Here is a 17,950-nt window from a genome sequence, read left to right as displayed (position 1 = left end):
TGGCGGGGGCGGAGGGGACCGGGGGGCGGGGCTTCGGGATGTCAGGCCCGAGCGCGCCCAGCGCAGCTCTCACCTGGCGCGCGCCGCCCGGGTGCGCGTGGGGTCAGAGGTCACTGTGCCCCGCCCCCTGAATGAAGCCCCGCCCACTGCCCCGGAAGCTTGGGCCCGGGCTGGCGCAGCGCGACTTGAACGAGCGGCCTGATCCAGCCTCGCCGCCGCCATCATGGGGAAATCCTTCGCCAACTTCATGTGCAAGAAAGACTTTCACCCCGCCTCCAAGTCCAACATCAAAAAGGTGAACGGGCCCGATCCTCGGCCCGGCCGGAGCCTCTGACCCCCCCTCCCGGGTACCGCCCCGGGCCAGAGCCACTGACCCCCCCTCCCCGGGTACCGCCCCGGGCCAGAGCCACTGACCCCCCCCGGCCCAGAGCCACTGACCCCCCCCTCCCCAGGTACCGCCCCGGCCCAGAGCCACTGACCCCCCCTCCCCGGGTACCGCCCCGGGCCAGAGCCACTGACCCCCCCTCCCCGGGTACCGCCCCGGCCCAGAGCCACTGACCCCCCCTCCCCGGGTACCGCCCCGGGCCAGAGCCACTGACCCCCCCTCCCCGGGTACCGCCCCGGCCCAGAGCCACTGACCCCCCCTCCCCGGGTACCGCCCCGGGCCAGAGCCACTGACCCCCCCCGGCCCAGAGCCACTGACCCCCCCTCCCCGGGTACCGCCCCGGGCCAGAGCCACTGACCCCCCCTCCCCGGGCCAGAGCCACTGACCCCCCCCTCCCCAGGTACCGCCCCGGCCCAGAGCCACTGACCCCCCCTCCCCGGGTACCGCCCCGGGCCAGAGCCACTGACCCCCCCCGGCCCAGAGCCACTGACCCCCCCCTCCCCAGGTACCGCCCCGGCCCAGAGCCACTGACCCCCCCTCCCCGGGTACCGCCCCGGCCCAGAGCCACTGACCCCCCCCGGCCCAGAGCCACTGACCCCCCCCTCCCCAGGTACCGCCCCGGCCCAGAGCCACTGACCCCCCCTCCCCGGGTACCGCCCCGGGCCAGAGCCACTGACCCCCCCTCCCCGGGTACCGCCCCGGGCCAGAGCCACTGACCCCCCCCGGCCCAGAGCCACTGACCCCCCCTCCCCGGGTTCCGCCCCGGCCCAGAGCCACTGACCCCCCCTCCCCGGGCCAGAGCCACTGACCCCCCCCTCCCCAGGTACCGCCCCAGCCCAGAGCCACTGACCCCCCCCTCCCCGGGTACCGCCCCGGGCCAGAGCCACTGACCCCACTGTTTATTTATCCCGCCTGTGTGGTGCTGTGTGGTGAGCATCAGAAGCTACTGTTGGTTAAAATGACCAGGGACCAGTGATGCAGGGAGCCCTGACCTCACTACTTCCTTCATAATCCGGGTTGTATTGGAGGAGGGGGGAGTAAGCAGCTGTACCAGATGTTCCAAGCATCCAGGTCAATTTCCCAGTGTGAACACAGGGGTGGGCATAGTGCGGGGGTTGGATTGCAGAATGGAGGTGTTGGGGTTGGGGAGCCCACAGGGGTGATGTTAGAGCAAAGGAGGCGGTGACGTGCCCATAGAGGATAGGGGTGCCAAAATACAAGCTTGCCCAAGGTGCCATTTTATCTGAGGTTGACCTGTAGAAATTTAATGAGTGGGAAATTTCTTGCTCAGCTTTCCCAGATTCACATTATTTGATTATCATGAAAAATCAATGTGTTGTCCAGTTGTTTAAAAAAAAAAAAAAAAAGAGGCAAGAGGCTGCCAGAGGTAGGTACAATATATCAAGTAGCTGCCTAGGCTAGTTTATCATACTGGAGTTATTGCAACATTTTACTGGTAGAGGCTACTGGTATACTAAACTGGCAAAGTGCTCTTAGTGTGAATGCAGCTTATACTGACAAAGCTGTGCTTTGTTTAGTAGCTGTCTCTGTGAGTGAAACAAACTGTACTGCTAAACTCAGTTTTGCTGGCATAGCTGTGCCTATACTATATATGGGGTAACCGAAAAATTCACTTTAATCCGACCCAATTTTTGGTGTAGACCGTGCTAGGTCAGCAGAGGATTGTCTCCAAACCTCTTGAGGATTGGATTATCTATGCCAGTGAGAGAACCTCTGCAGTTGCTAGAGGTTGTGTATTCACTACAGACAAGCCATAAAAGTTCTGGTCTCTGTCAGAACTTAAACCTGTCCAACACATTATCAATAAACTACAGCCTATACTAGAACAAGATACTAAACTCCGAGAGGCTCTGAGAGACAGACCCATAGTCTCCTATAGACAACCACCTAACCTCAAGATGACTCTCACCAACAACCATAGGACATACCACACTAATACCAACCCTGGTACCTTCCCTTGCAACAAACCCCGTTGCCAGCTTTGTCTACATATTCACTCTGCTGATACCATTATTGGACCTAACCAAGTGAGTTATAAGATCAAGAACACACATTCCTGCGCATCCAGAAATATAATTTATGCTATCATGTGCCAAAAGTGTCTATCTGCCATGTACATTGGACAAACGTCTCAGATGCTTCGCCAAAGGATCAATGCCCACAAAACAGATATTAGACAGGATCACAAAGAAAAAACAGTTTCTTGCCATTTCAACCAGAAAGGACATTATCTCAACGACTTGATTACCTGCATCCTGCTTCAAAGGCCTTTTAAGAATACACTTGAAAGGGAATCCTCTGAACTGTCATTCATGCTCAAATTCGACACTTTACACTTAAGTTTGAATAAAGACTCTAATTACCTTACCCATTACAAAGATAGCTTCCCTAATTATCACCTCTAATATCATTAGCTCACAGACATTTACCTCCGCGCCCCCCCCCCCCCAACCCGCTTCTGTTCTGAAATTTGATTTGTCCTTTTCATATGTGTTCATTTTTTTAATTGTATCCTTTGGTATATATGGTTGTGACAATTTTCTTCCACTATTTGATCTGAGGAAGTGGGTCTGGCCCACGAAAGCTCATCACTTAATAAACCATCTTGTTAGTCTTTAAAGTGCTACATAGTCCTGTTTTTTCTTACGGCTACACTTATCTATATCATTTTGCAATGTAATGATTGTTTGCTGCATATCCATAGTTGGGCATTATTTTATAGAATATAATTTGTACAGACATCCTTTTATTCAGTTTTGTTTATATAAAGATTTTGTAGACATATCTGATTATAAGCAGCAAATAAAAATTCTAATCCTGTTAATAATAGTAGACTGAGACAATGTTTTATGTGCATCTATGCTATATGGTTTTATTTACGTCTAATGAGAATTCAAGATTAATTTTTAACTAGATTATGTTTATTAAATAGGTATGGATGGCAGAACAGAAAATATCTTATGATAAGAAGAAACAAGAAGAGCTAATGCAACAATACCTTAAAGAACAGGAATCTTATGATAATAGGTGAGAATTTCCACACTACTAACAAAAGCTAAATTTCCTTCCCTCTGTATTTTATGGCATCAAAAATAGCTCACATTCAGGTGCTTAAAGCTGCATCATCACCTGGTTTTTATCTGTCAATAGTCTAAAAAGCTTCTCCTCATTTTGAACAGTTATTCATAAATTTGAGAATACGCAAGCAAGGGTCAGATGGATTTTGGTTCCTCCTTTTGTTTTTGGACGTCCTTTTTTCTGCTTGATCCTCCAGTTCTCCACAAGTTTTATGAGTATTTATCCAGTTCATATAAATGCAATACTATAGTTTTTGCTTCAAGCAGCTAGTTACCAGAGATTGCTGCAACAGCATGTGGTGCAAATACGACCCTAAGTCTGTTTTTCATAATGCTGCTAGCACAGAAATGAAATTAAGTTATCTTCTGAAACTTTCCTGTATTGTATTATTAAGCAATGCCTGCAAAGTTGTCCATCAAACTCGATAGTGTTCTAATATTAAAGCTAACTAATAAGGGAATTGTCACAATAATTCACCATCTCCTATGTGAATTTTGTGTCCATTTAAAAATAGCTCTTTTAATAAATAATCTAAACTTGTGTATTTCCTGTGTGTCCTAAATTCAGTTCTTTTAATTTAGATTACTTATGGGTGATGAGCGAGTGAAGAATGGTCTTAATTTTATGTATGAGGCCCCACCTGGAGTCAAGAAAGGTACTTCTGATTTAACAAATGATTGGCAAAGTTGTTATAAGTGACTTAAAACAGGGACTTATAATGGGAAGTGTCAGACAAGCTTTCTATAGAAGACTGTGTAATGTTTTGTAGACAGAAAAAAGTGCTAATGATCTATATATGTTAATAGTGTGCACTATGAATAAGGTAGTAGTTTAAAAAGTCTAATGTAACACGCTGGGATTTCCTTCTAAGTACAAGAGAATACAAAGCATATTAAATTTAATCAGAATAATCAAATAGCCCACATCTTGTCAGAATGAACAGGGATCTAAATCCACATTAGAAGCCCTTGGAAATAAGAGAGCTTCCTTGTAAATTGAGATCTATAATTTAATTTAAAAGCTACTAAACCAAGTTTTTTAAAAAAACTGTCAGTTTAAACATTCTTAGACACAAATGTAATGTTTTAACTTTATTATTATTTAAAAATAACTCATAAAATTACTATTTCAAAAATTCAGGGAATTGTTTTTCTCTCGTTTTTGTGTTAGTGTGTTTGACAGCATTTTGTGTACTCAGGTTACACCTCTAAAATCCAGGTTTCTCTGGTCCGGCAACATCTATAGTCTAGTTCTAGGATCAGAGTCCTGGCGTGCTGCAGAGGATTGGGGGACTGGGAGCTGGCGCATGGCTTAGTTGGGCTGCGAGGGGTGGGAGCCGGCGTGCGGCTCATCTAGGCTGTGGTGGGGGCAACAGCAGGGGTCTTGAAATGACCTCCCTGATACAGAAAAATCCCTCATCCCAAGACGAGTCAGGTCCTGAGGGAGGTCCAACCTGTAATTGCATTGCTCCTCTTTCTGTGATATAGTCACTTGGTTCCCAAGGGCTCTGTGGTGCAAGGGACAGTGTGTTAGACTTCTAAAGACCAGGAAAAGCCATTCAAAGGTTGTGGGTTTGAATCCCACCAGAGTCACTTTAAGGGAGGTTGTGGAATCTCCATCTCTGGAGGTATTTAAGAGCAGGTTAGATAGACATCTATCTGGGATGGTCCCTTCCAGTTCTAGTGTTCTATGATTCTCCAATTTTCCCTCAAGAGTGAGAAACTTTTCTTAAAGGTACAATTATTGTAGAACCCCAAAAATAGGCAAAAGGACTTAAGAATGGGCATCCTACTTAAAATGTTTTCTGTTAATTACTACATTTCCGGTTGATTTTTGTGGTACTTTTAACAAAGAAATTAGTATAACTAGGACTTGTCTTACATTAACAATGAATTTGATCACCAATAGTTTTTAATGAAAAAACTGATTCACTTCCTCTTCGTGTCAGCAACCTGTGTGTGTCCATGTTAGGAAGTACAGGCAGTCCCCGAGTTACGCGGATCCGACTTATGTCAGATCCGCAGTTATGAACGGGGCTTCTCTCGCCCCGGAGGACGGGAGCGGCGGGACGCCCAGATGCACTACGGTCCGCCGCCCCCGTCCTCCGAGGCAAGAAAACCTGCTACCCTTCTCCCTGGTCTGCAGGGAGACGGGGAACAAAGCCTTGGAGCATGCCCGCAGCGGGACAGCCTGGGCGCGCTTGAGCTGTCCCCCTGCGGGCATGCTCTGCAGCTTTGCTCCCCGTCTCCTGACCAGCAGACCAGGGAGATGGGGAGCAAAGCCTCGGAACACGCCCGCAGTGGGACAGCCACGGTGCGCCTGGGCTGTCCCGCTGCGGGCGTGCTCCAAGGCTTTGCTCCCCGTCTCCCTGCAGACCAGGGAGACGGGGAGCAAAACCGCTGAGCACGCCCGCAGGGGGACAGCTCAAGCGCGCCCAGGCTGTCCCGCTGTGGGCGTGCTCTGTGGCTTTGTTCCCCGTCTCTCTGGTCTGCAGGGAGATGGGGAACAAAGCCTTGGAGCACGCCCGCAGCGGGACAGCCCGGGCGCGCTTGAGCTGTCTCCCTGCGGGCGTGCTCAGCGGCTTTGCCAGCAGACCAGGGAGATGGGGAGCAAAGCCTCGGAGCACGCCAGCGGTGGGACAGCTGCAGCGCGCCTGGACTGTCCCGCTGCCCGCGTGCTCTGCGGCTTTGCTCTGCATCTCCCAGGTCAGCAGACCAGGGAGACAGAGCAAAGCCGTGGAGGACATGGGCGGTCCCACCACCCCCGTCTCCCTGGTCTGCTGGGGGGGTGCAGCTAGTGGCCACCCCCCCCAGCAGACCAGGCTTTTCTTGCCTAACCCTGGGGTAGAGCAGCTGGGGGCTGCCGGGTTGGTCCCGCAGCACCGCTCCGGACCAACCCGGCAGCACCCCAGCTGCTCTGCCCCAGGCGTCCCCAAGTCAGCCGCTGCTGAAACTGACCAGCGGCTGACTACAGGAAGCCCGAGGCAGAGTTGCTCTGCCCCAGGCTTCCTGGAATCAGCCGCTGATCAGTTTCAGCAGCAGCTGACTTGGGGACGCCTGGGTTTCTTAAGTTGAATCTGTATGTAAGTCAGAACTGGCGTCCAGATTCAGCCGTGGTTGAAACTGATCAGTTTCAGCAGTGGCTGATGCCAGTTCCGACTTACATACAGATTTAACTTAAGAACAAACCTACAGTCCCTATCTTGTACGTAACCCGGGGACTGCCTGTACAGTAGAACCTTACCAGTGACTGACATTGTGAATAACCACATTTTGTGAATAAACAAGAATAGTCCTTTGTCACAAAATTTGTTCTTTTATTTAGACAAGTAGGGTTTAGGTTTATTTATTTATTTAATTTCATCGTCTTGTAGTAAACGTGGGAGTATATTTGTAAAAGTAATGATAACCTGTAATATGAGCTCTCAGTATAGCACTATTGTTCAGTTGCTAAAAAGTCAAGTGAGGCTGGTAGAGTTTATTTAAGAATAATCGGATTCATTGTTGGCTCAATGAAAATTAGTGAGGTTCTGTTGTATGGTTAAGAAAGCAGCCCCTGCAGAGAGAGATGCAGAGTAATTATTCAGAAATAGTGTTGAGTATTTATAAAAACCTAATAAATCTTTCATGCAGATAGTTAAAGCAGTGGTTCTCAACCTGGGGAACATATACGCTTGGGGGTACGCAGTAGGGATATTAAAAAGCAGATAATTGGGTAACACTGTAACCACTGAAAATTGCAGCAGTTACATGCACCTGCAGCATGGGGCAGCAGCAGGCTCCCCAAGAGCGGTACATGCCATGAGCTGGCTTTTAAGCTGGCTCCCTGGGGCATACCAACTGCCACCCCACATTTCTACTTCTGATATGGAGGCAGAAGTGCCGGGCAGTGGCTGGTTACCTAGGAGCTGGTACACGCTGGGAACCCCACTTTTAAACCCGACTCCTGAGGAGTTGGCTACCACCCTACGCTGCTGCCTCTGATACAGAGGCAGCAGTGTGGCGTAGCAGTGGCTCCCAGCAAGCAGGTCAGGAGCCTGTGTGTAACTGTTCCAGTAAATGATAAGCCCAGGCTACAGTAGTATGCAGAGGTCTTCCAGGAGTACATCTGCTCATCTAGATTTTGTCTAGTTTTGCAACAGGCTGACCAACATAAATATAAACTGAAATGTCATACAATGACTTGTTTATACGCCCGTATATACTGTACACTGAAACATAAATACAGTATTTATATTTCAGTTGTATTGTTTTATAAATGTATGGTAAAAATTAGAAAGTAAGCACATTTTCAGTAATAGTGTGCTGTGACACTTCTTTATTCTTATGTCTGATTTTGTAAGCAAATAGTTTTTAAATGAGGAGACACTTGGGATACTTGGGGGGAATGTAAGCCAAATCAGACTCCAGAAAGGAGTACAGTAATCTGGAAAGGTTGAGAGCCTCTGATAAAATTTTAATTCTTTAAGGATCTGTGCCTATATAGCTGTTGTACATTACAGTAAGTTAGATATCTCTGGAGTTTTCCTTTAAGAAAAATCGTTGTATGATAAATATTAATTTCATTTTGTGTAATAATGTTTTGCTATGAAATCTTATTTTAAGTATTTTCTCAAGAATTGAAAATGTAGGCCCCAATCCTGTAAACTCTTAAGCATATGCTTAACTTCACTAGCATTGTAGCCCTGTGGAAATCTGAGACTACTCACAATAGTGAAGTTAAGCTTGTGCATAAATGACAGGAGGATAAAGGCCCTAGATACAAAACTTAATGTGCCAGTATTTACTAGTAATGAATGAGGAGTTCAAAAGCAAGTTGCAAAAGTGTTTATAGAACTTCAACTGTGTTCTCCTGCTTCTTTGTGTTAGTTTGAAAATTCTGAGGGAAGGAAATGTTATCCCCATGTTTAAGGATGTTTATGGCTTTACAAAGTTTATAAGTCAATATGCAAGAAATATGTTATGTTTATTTTGCATAAGCTATTTTCTGAAATAAGGTGCAGTATTACAATACTATAAACCATTAAAATGTTTTATCCATGACAGGCTATGTCTGTGATTAATGCCTTGTCTCTTTTTGTTTTGTTTTGTTTGTTTTTTCATTTTTTTCTGGTCTTCGTAGAAGAAACCAAAGAGGTAATCCAACACATCGGTTTTTAACAATTTCTTTACAATTACTTAATATACCTTTTATATTTGATATGAGATTGTCAACATTCTTGTATTTTATATTTTATAGCAAGAAGGAGAGACTGAATATAAATTTGAATGGCAAAAAGTAGCGCCACGAGAAAAGTAAGAACTATTTACTTGGCTAAAATCAATTTTCAGCTAGTTTTTATGTTGTGCTTTATCTGTCGTAGTCTCATGGCTGGTTGGTCAAGTTTTTAAAAACTAAAATATAGACATTCTTTCATCAGCTTTTTTTGGGGGAAGGAGGGTGTCCTGGATGCATATTTGAAAAAACATCTATTTTAGTGCTGACACTTAAGTGTACCTTTTTGAGTTGTATGAAATTCCTCCCACTTGTGTGTATTGTTTGAGAAACTTTGTTATTGAAATAAATATGCAACCTGTACATCTACTGAGATGTTCTAGACTAGTTTTGTATATGATAGTTTGAAAAGATTTTCGTATTAATTGATTGTATAAATCTTGAGACTTTAATATGTTTTTTTGCATGTAACAGATATGCTAAGGATGACATGAACATCAGAGATCAACCATTTGGTATCCAGGCAAGTTACATTTACCTTTGAAAGAGTCCTGTGTATATTTCAAATGTTTGTCAAACTACATGACATTGACATAAATTGTACCATATCTTATTTGGTAAGTTAAAACACCTGCTTAGACAAAAGAATGTAGCAAGCTGCTAGAAGATATGAAGTTGTAGAGTTAACTTAATTATGTCTTTACCGTTTATACATCAGGTGCGGAATGTGAGGTGTATTAAATGCCACAAGTGGGGTCATGTAAACACTGACCGAGAATGTCCTTTGTTTGGTCTTTCTGGAATTAATGCAAGTTCAGTTTCCAGTGATGGATCAGGTAGGCACCAGAAATTAATTTAAAATGTTTTTTAATTGTCTGCCTCAGAAAGGACTGGCCATAAATCTTGAAGGCAGTTCTTGGATCTAAATGTTGAATGTACAGGTAAATTATGTTTCAAATGGTAGATGAAATAGGAATCAAGAATCCTTGATTCAGAATGTTTTGCCTGTTAACAAGATCAAAGATTCCAAAGATCCAATTATCCAACTAGTAACAAATGAAGAGAAAATTCCCAGAACATGGTCCTGGTGATAATGTTTTGCCCCTCTTTATAGGCATCTATTTGTGATGCAGCTTTGTGATGTCCACTTCAGTTCTGAATGGAAAAAAGATGCTTCCATGTTGATAAACCAAGCAGTTAAATGGGCCATCATAATCAATGTATATAGACACAAACCACAGGGTCATGAGAAGTAGGGAACACTAATTTGTAGTGGTGACACAGTTTATCTTAATTTCTTAGATCTCTGAAGTGCCTAAATAAATTGACAAGTAATTGAGGCTTAGTTGTTACCTTTTCCTTTTGTATGCGGTTTTTACTGCTTCAAGAATACAGGCAGTCCCCGGGTTACGTACAAGATAGGGACTGTAGGTTTGTTCTTAAGTTGAATCCGTATGTAAGTCGGAACTGGCGTCAGCCGCTGCTGAAACTGATCAGTTTCAACCGCGGCTGAATCTGGATGCCAGTTCTGACTTACATACAGATTCAACTTAAGAAACCCAGGCGTCCCCAAGTCAGCTGCTGCTCAAACTGATCAGCGGCTGATTCCAGGAAGCCTGGGGCAGAGCAACTCTGCCTCGGGCTTCCTGTAGTCAGCCGCTGGTCAGTTTCAGCAGCGGCTAAATCAGGACGCCTGGGGCAGAGCAACTGGGGTGCTGCTGGGTTGCTCCAGTAGCGCGGCACCTCGGCGCTACTGGAGCAACCCAACAGCACCCCAGCTGATCTGCCCCAGGCGTCCTGAGTCAGCTACTGCTGAAACTGACCAGCAGTGGCTGAATCAGAACGCCTGGGGCAGAGCAGCTGGGGTGCTGCCGGGTTGGTCCGGAGCAACGCTGCGGGACCAACCCGGCAGCCCCCAGCTGCTCTACCCCAGGGGTAGGCAAGAAAAGCCTGGTCTGCTGGGCGAGGGGGGGGGGGGAGCACAAGCTGCACCTCCCCCCAGCAGACAAGGGGGACAGGAGCAAAGCCTTGGAACACGCCCGCAGCGGGACAGCCCAAGTGCGCCTGGGCTGTCCCGCTGCGGGCGTGCTCCAAGGCTTTGCTCCCGTCCCCCTGGTCTGCTGGGGGGGACCAGCAAAGCCGCTGGACCCACCCAGCAGACCAGGGACACCAGAGCAAAGCCGCCGCCTGGGCGGCTTTGCTCGTTTGCCCGGGAGCAAAGCCGCCCAGGTGGCGGCTTTGCTCGGGTGTCCCTGGTCTGCTGGGGGGGTCCAGTGGCTTTGTTTGACCCCCCCAGCAGACCAGGGGGACAGGAGCAAAGCCGCCCAGGCGGCGGGAGTCCCGCTGCCTGGGCGGCTTTGCTCCGGGGCAAACAAGCAAAGCCGCCCAGGCAGCGGGACTCCCGCCGCCTGGGCGGCTTTGCTCGGGTGTCCCTGGTCTGCTGGGGGGGGGGGTATCCAGCAGCTTTGCCGGACCCCCCCAGCAGACCGGGGAGCCGAGAGAAGCTTTTCTCGCCCCGGAGGACACGGGTGGCGACCCGCCGCCCGTGAGCTCCGGGGCGAGAAAAGCCCCGTTCGTAAGTGTGGGTCCGACATAAGTGGGATCCGCGTAAGTCGGGGACTGCCTGTAGTGATTTTGCTCTGTCATCTTTCTTGTTTACTAGAAACACAGACTTTACTTTTAGATCATACCATCCTTTAATCAGAAGCATATGTGTTTAATACATACCACAGTGTATTAGCTTGGAGTGCTTGAAGGGGAAATCAGTTTTTGTCTTCAGCAATTTGACCTAAGATTGTGACACTTTCAGTCATAATGAAATATCTAAGAGCGATTCTGGTTGCACCGAAGAGGTGTATTTATAAAAACGTGAAGAAGTTGTTGTTCTGTGGCACGTTCTACTCCAGATCATAGAGAATCCTAGTCTTAGAATGAAATGCATTCTCAATTCATTTATTCAGAAACACCATTACAGTTGGCATCTTGGTTAACTCTCTGAGGAGGGAGGCCAGAGATAGAAGCTGAACTATGTGGCTTTCATGTAATAACTATTAATTCTTTCTGCAGTCAGACTATTGATGATCTGTCTTATCTAAAGGGACTAATTTAAAAAGTTATACAGGCAGTCCCCGGGTTACGTACAAGATAGGGACTGTAGGTTTGTTCTTAAGTTGAATCTGTATGTAAGTCGGAACTGGCGTCCAGATTCAGCCGCTGCTGAAACTGATCAGTTTCAACAGTGGCTGAATCTGGACGCCAGTTCTGACTTACATACAGATTCAACTTAAGAACCCCAGGCATCCCCAAGTCAGCTGCTGCTGAAACTGATCAGCGGCTGATTCCGCGTAACTCGGGGACTGCCTGTATATGGTGTTTCTTTATTCAAGGGAAGTGCCATAAAGTTTTATTTCAAGAAACAGTGCATCTCATGCTGCTTTGTTTTTAAGCATTGTCCAAAGATTATATCCACGTCCTAATAACTTTATAGTTGTAGATGAGAGAGAGAGAGTGGTCTTTCTGAACCTGTGTGTTTCATGATTTATAACATTACAAAATAATTTTCTCATGCTTGGAAGTTTTACATCTTAGAAGAAATTCTGATTGGAAAGTTTTACTAATATGTATGTGGGGTAGAGGAGTGGGAAAATATATTTTCCAGCATGATCACGTCTTGAAATTTTCAGCTTTAGACTCTAAAAGGTGGTGTGTGTTCCTAAGCAACTCCTGATGCCCTTTTAAAATAGAGAGAGTATGGGCATGTCTGGTCAGGGTGGGGGTAAATCTAGAGCGCATATTTAAAATGTGATTGCATTTGTGATCTAAATAATGTGATTTATATATCAGACACACTGGTATTTTACTTAATTTTCTAATTTTTTTAAAAGGAAATTACATGCAAAGTACTATTCTTGGGATTTTCCAAAGCTCTCAGTGGTGGTTTAATTCTGTTCCCATTGATTTAATAAAGGCAGTGTAAAGCCTTCATGTACTGATTTTGAAAATTCCTTCTATATAAATGCAATATGTAACATGGAAAGATGAATATCAGTACAGGCAGTCCCCGGGTTACGTACAAGATAGGGACTGTAGGTTTGTTCTTAAGTTGAATCTGTATGTAAGTCGGAACTGGCATCCAGATTCAGCCGCTGCTGAAACTGACCAGCGGCTGACTACAGGAAGCCCGAGGCAGAGTTGCTCTGCCCCGGGCTTCCTGGAATCAGCCGCTGATCAGTTTCACCAGGCTGAATCTGGACGCCAGTTCTTACATACAGATTCAACTTAAGAACCCCAGGCGTCCCCAAGTCAGCTGCTGCTGAAACTGATCAGCGGCTGATTCCAGGAAGCCCGGGGCAGAATAACTCTGCCTCGGGCTTCCTGTAGTCAGCGCTGGTCAGTTTCAGCAGCTGCTGACTTGGGGACACCTGGGGCAGAGCAGCTTGGGTGCTGCTGGGTTGGTCCAGTAGCGCCGCTCCTCGGCGCTACTGGACCAACACAGCAGCACCCAAGCTGCTCTGCCCAGGCGTCCTGATTCAGCTGCTGCTGAAACTGACCAGCAGTGGCTGAATCAGGACGCCTGGGGCAGAGCAGCTGGGGTGCTGCAGGGTTGGTCCAGTAGTGCCCAGAGAGGCGCTACGGGACCAACCAGCAGCGCTCCAGCTGCTGTACCACAGGCGTCTGGAGCAAAGCCGTGGAGCACACGGGCAGCAGACAGCTCAGACGCGCCGCGGCTGTCCTGCTGCCTGCGTGCTGCCCGCATGCTCCGCAGCGCGTCTGGGCTGTCCGCTGCCTGCGTGCTCCGCGGCTTTGCTCCGCTTTGCTCCCCATCTCCCTGGTCTCTTGGTCTCCAGCAGACAGGGAGACGGGGAGCAAAGCCGCGGAACACGCCAGCAGCGGGACAGCCGCGGTGCGTCTGGGCTGTCCACTGCCCGCGTGCTCCCCGGCTTTGCTCCCCGCCTCCCTGGTCCGTGGAGACGTGGAGCAAAGCCGCGGAGCATGCGGGCAGCTGACAGCCCAGACGCGCCGTGGCTGTCCCGCTGCCGGCGTCCTCAGAGGCTTTGCTTCCCGTCTCCCTGGTCTGCTGGTCTCCAGCAGACCAGGGAGACGGGCAGCAAACCCCGTTCGTAACTGCGGATCCAACATAAGTCAGATCCACGTAACTCGGGGACTGCCTGTAGTTATGAAATTGATTTATTCCCATAGCAGCCATCACTCAGCCACAGTGTATTAAAGCTAATGCTGTATCCAAGTAAAACAAGAAAATAAGAGCTAAATCCTAAACTCAGGGCAGAGCTCACAAAAGTGAGATGTGGGGAGGGAATAATTGTCTTCCACCACAGCAGTAGAGCCACCACTGTAGAGCTACACTCCAGCAATTATGCTAGCCTCACAACTCCAGGAACCCTTGCTGAACCTCTCTAAGGAGAAAACGAGTTTGGTTCAGAGATCTGTGCAGTTCCATATTTAGCATTCTTCCAACACTTGCTCATGTCCATTCCAATGAAGGTGTGTGCTCGTCCAGTACAATTTTTCCCTCGGTTATATGAGTCGTGCTGTATCTGTGCTCCCTGGATTCGTGTTGTCAGTGATGATAGGGCCTTGCATACCTGTGTCCACCTCAGTTCATTCTGCCCATAAGAGTTGTTGACATTTCAGCTCATCCTTGTGTTTTCCCAGAAGTAAGTCTCTCAGTGGACTTTTTTTTTTTAACTGTATATAGTTAATTATAGTGATTAAGTTTCAGTTAATTGACTCTTCCCCAACACTGGAGCATGCCACAGTCCCTGGGGTATAAGCTGTGTCTATTAGTTACCCCAAGCTGCCTCAACTGTCGGGAGGAAGCCCATATGCAGGAGCACTGCAAGATCAGCAAGGAATTCAAGCCCTCTGTTAAGGAGGACAAGGACAGAAGACTCAGTCGAGGTCAGAGCCTTCCTCCCAGAAACCAGATCCCAAGCTGTAGGGGTGCTCAGAGCCCTAAAAAATCACCCCATTACCACAGAAAGAAACTGCCTAAAGCTCTAGAGCATATGACATCATGTTACTATGTGGTGCAACACACAAGACTGACTTGGGCCTCTCTCGACTTGGCTGGAATCAGTATCTGGGCTAGACTGACAGCATTTGGATATGGTTGTCTCCCTTCCTCCTTCAGTGAGCACCACCTTTTTTTGGTAGTTGGACCAGTGGGCAGTAGATGCAGGAGTCCCGTTCTTGCGGTGCTAGTCAGTGTCTCTCGTTACAGACATTTTGGCAATGGGTTTGGGGGGCTCACATGGGGACAAAGCTCATCACAAAGGGTCTTCAGTTCTGCTCCTTGCTCAGTCATGGTGTGGACTCACTTGCAGACACCTTTCTTCACCCTTGGACATCCATCTCTTCTATGCATTCTCTCCCTTTCACCTCAGATGCAAAGTCCTGCTGAAGGACAGAAGTGTTGGGCTGTGTCTTAACCTGATAGTTCTGGCCTGGCTCTTCAGCACTGGTTCACCATCCTCCTGAACCTCTCAATGGAACGATCAATCCACCTGTTTCGATTTCCAGAACTGATCTTACCAGGACCCACCATCGCCTACCTCGACTGAACCTCAAGTCTCTTTATCTCAACAACTAGCTCACTGCAGGCTTGTTCACAGGGTGCTATTAGGAAACAGAAAACCATCCACTAGAGCCACTTACCTAGCAAAGTGGAGGAGATTCTCAATCTGGTCTGCACAGAAAGGGATTTGCCTATACAGTCCACATTGCCTTTCATTCATTAGCAGAACTGCGCAGGAGTGGGTAAGCTGGTGGTGGCAGCAGCTTTGGTGGGTCATGCGGGCTGCTTTTAAAAAAAAAAGCCTTTGCACAGTGGAGCATCTCCCTGCTCTCCTCAGAGTTGGAGCTATGGCCAGGCCCATGTGATGGCTGTTGGCTGTTCTTGGTGAGGGGCCGCGTGGTGGGCTACTGCCCTGTGTGCCAGAGCTGGATCTGGGGCTACAGTCCGACGGCTCCTGGGGTCAAGGCCACAGTGCATCTGTCCTTAGGGATGGAGCTGTGGTGAGGGCCACATGGTGGCTTCCCAGCTGCTCCGAGGGTATCAAATGGCTACTGAAAATTTTGAAGTATTAATTTTCTTTTTATTTGATTTCATATTAAATAAACATTTAAAGACGTGTTGCTATTAGAGCTCAACTCCAGGGTAATAGAGCCAACTTGTTAGCTACCACAAAGGGAAAATATTTTTGGGGGTAGTACTTGGGGCAAGCAGATGGCTAAATTGGAATGGATGCGAGCAACTCATCTCAAAGAGCAGTTATGAAAAGTTAGCAAGCGTGGTGTGTTTGGGTTTTTTTTGTTGTTTTTGTTTTTGTTTTTTCCTTAAAATCCCTCAGGAGCCTCTATCAATATGTTGTTCGCAGTACGCCAGTTGCAGATCCCCTGATTGGTTCCCTGCATTTTTCTCTGCGCATCAGCCATTTGTTTGGCTCCCAGACACACCTGGTTTCTACTGCGTCCCGGACATCCCTTGTCTGTAATAAGTGCATATGCAAATGGGACCTAAGTTAGTTGCTGTGACTTTCCAATGAATTTCCTGATTCTTGTGTTCTGAATCTATGTACTTATCACTAGTCATATGCTCTGTAGATTTAATATGAATTCTAAATTAATTACTAGTGTACACACACAGGCATACCTGGAATCCATGACTGTTGCTGTTTTCCCTCATTAGTTTGCTTACTTTTTTTCCCTCTACTAGTCCTTGCCCCCTCTGTTGACAATTGCACTCACTACCTTTCCTCCTGCCCAGGCACATAATTGTGGTCATCTTTGACTCCTCTTCCCTCCCCCTCTCCCCCCCAAAAAAATTCAGGCTCTGAATAAATTGTCACTACTTTCTTTCTAATAACTGAAAAATCTGTCCCTTTTTAATGAAGAGAACATTAGTTAAAAATCCAAGTGTTACAAGGTCTCCCCGCCCCTGATGGGGGGAACCGCCCTGTTCAGTGTGTCTACCCCAGCTAATAGTCAAAAATCCCTGCTGACGCGGAACTGCCTTGGTCAAGTCCCTTGACCTGGTCCTGAGTCTCCTTCACGCAGAGAGAGGAGGGAGGCCTGGGCCCATCCTCACTCCAGACCTCAGCCCAGGACCCTAAGAACAAGCACAGTCACTGCCTGTTTGGCCGGTGGGGTCATTCCCCCACTCACCGGCCTGTGGGCAATCCTTCACACCGTCCTGGGCTACTTCCTCCCCTCCTGCTGAGCCCTCTTGGGCTAGCTCCCTCGGGATCTGGGACCTGCCTCGCCCCTGTTCCCGACCTCCCACCGGTCCATCTCCACTAGACTTTCCCTCCAGCGAGGGAGTGTCCCGCTTTTCAAAGCCAGTGCCATCTAGCTGGGACGCTGGTGCAGGCGCACTCCCGCTGGTCGGCTGGCTGCCTGTGGCGCTCCCACGCAGGCGCACCCCCACTGGGCTGCTGGCCGGCCTGCAACACCCCGGTGCAAGCGCCGGGGCCAGATGCCGCTTTAGTGCAGGGTGTAAGACCCTCTTCGTGGGTCCCCGACACCCTGTCACACCAAAGGTTGAGATCGCTTGTGACTTTTCAGTACATAGCAAACAAATGCTATCTACTTTTAATTTTAGAAAGCTCATAGAAATCCATATAAAGCACTTCCATTTGTTTTGATTGCTAAACCCCAGCAGAGGGTTATGGAAAACTACTTTTGGTGGAGTTTTAAAACTAAGATTTTGTGAAGTTCTAGACTGGTGGTTTTCACTCCACAGTCCACTTGCGACCCAGTCAGCACACAGCTGTGGCCCACATGACATCCTCTGAGCCATACAGGTAGTATACATACTGTGGATACAGCCCACATAACATACATGATCAGCCCACAATGTTAAGTTGAGAACCACTGTTCTAGGAACTAGATTCACAAAGGAACTTAGATACCTAATAGCCACTTTAGGCATCTAAATCCCAGCATCGGGCTCCACTGGGATTCACAAAGCCTCTATTTACCTGTCTCCAAATTCTGTAGGCACCTAAACTCTCCCGGCTCCCAAATTTTTCCAGTGAAAGTTCCCTATGTGCCTGTGCATCTGTCTCTGCACATGCACGCTGTAACCCCACACCAGGCGCCTAAGATTCTAAGTGATGCATGAACCAGAGGAAGATGCCATTGCTTTACCTAACTTACTTGCGAGTCCTAACCTTGCCTATCTGATTGAACCCCTACAGAGAAACTTGCACAAAATGCCAGGGAAGGAGGAGA

At 47.8% G+C, this 17,950-nt stretch overlaps 1 protein-coding gene across 1 annotated transcript in view; it reads left to right on the top strand.

The window, feature by feature from the left end:
- Positions 1–89: 89 nt before the first annotated feature.
- CIRSR (corepressor of RBPJ and splicing regulator) overlaps positions 90–17,950 on the top strand; it is a 43,994-nt gene continuing 26,133 nt past the window's right edge. Inside the window, exons 1-7 of the mRNA XM_075933659.2 lie at positions 90–295; positions 3,339–3,433; positions 4,066–4,139; positions 8,606–8,619; positions 8,723–8,778; positions 9,173–9,221; positions 9,417–9,534. Of these exons, the coding sequence (XP_075789774.1) occupies positions 224–295; positions 3,339–3,433; positions 4,066–4,139; positions 8,606–8,619; positions 8,723–8,778; positions 9,173–9,221; positions 9,417–9,534 (478 nt within the window). The 5' untranslated portion in view covers positions 90–223. The remainder of the gene's footprint in view (positions 296–3,338; positions 3,434–4,065; positions 4,140–8,605; positions 8,620–8,722; positions 8,779–9,172; positions 9,222–9,416; positions 9,535–17,950) is intronic.

Source organism: Pelodiscus sinensis, chromosome 7 (genome assembly GCF_052426305.1).
Source record: "Pelodiscus sinensis isolate ZL-2025 chromosome 7, ASM5242630v1, whole genome shotgun sequence".
Taxonomy (NCBI): domain Eukaryota; kingdom Metazoa; phylum Chordata; order Testudines; family Trionychidae; genus Pelodiscus; species Pelodiscus sinensis.
Note: the sequence above shows the minus strand (reverse complement) of the source record. Positions and strands in the feature narration are given on the sequence as shown.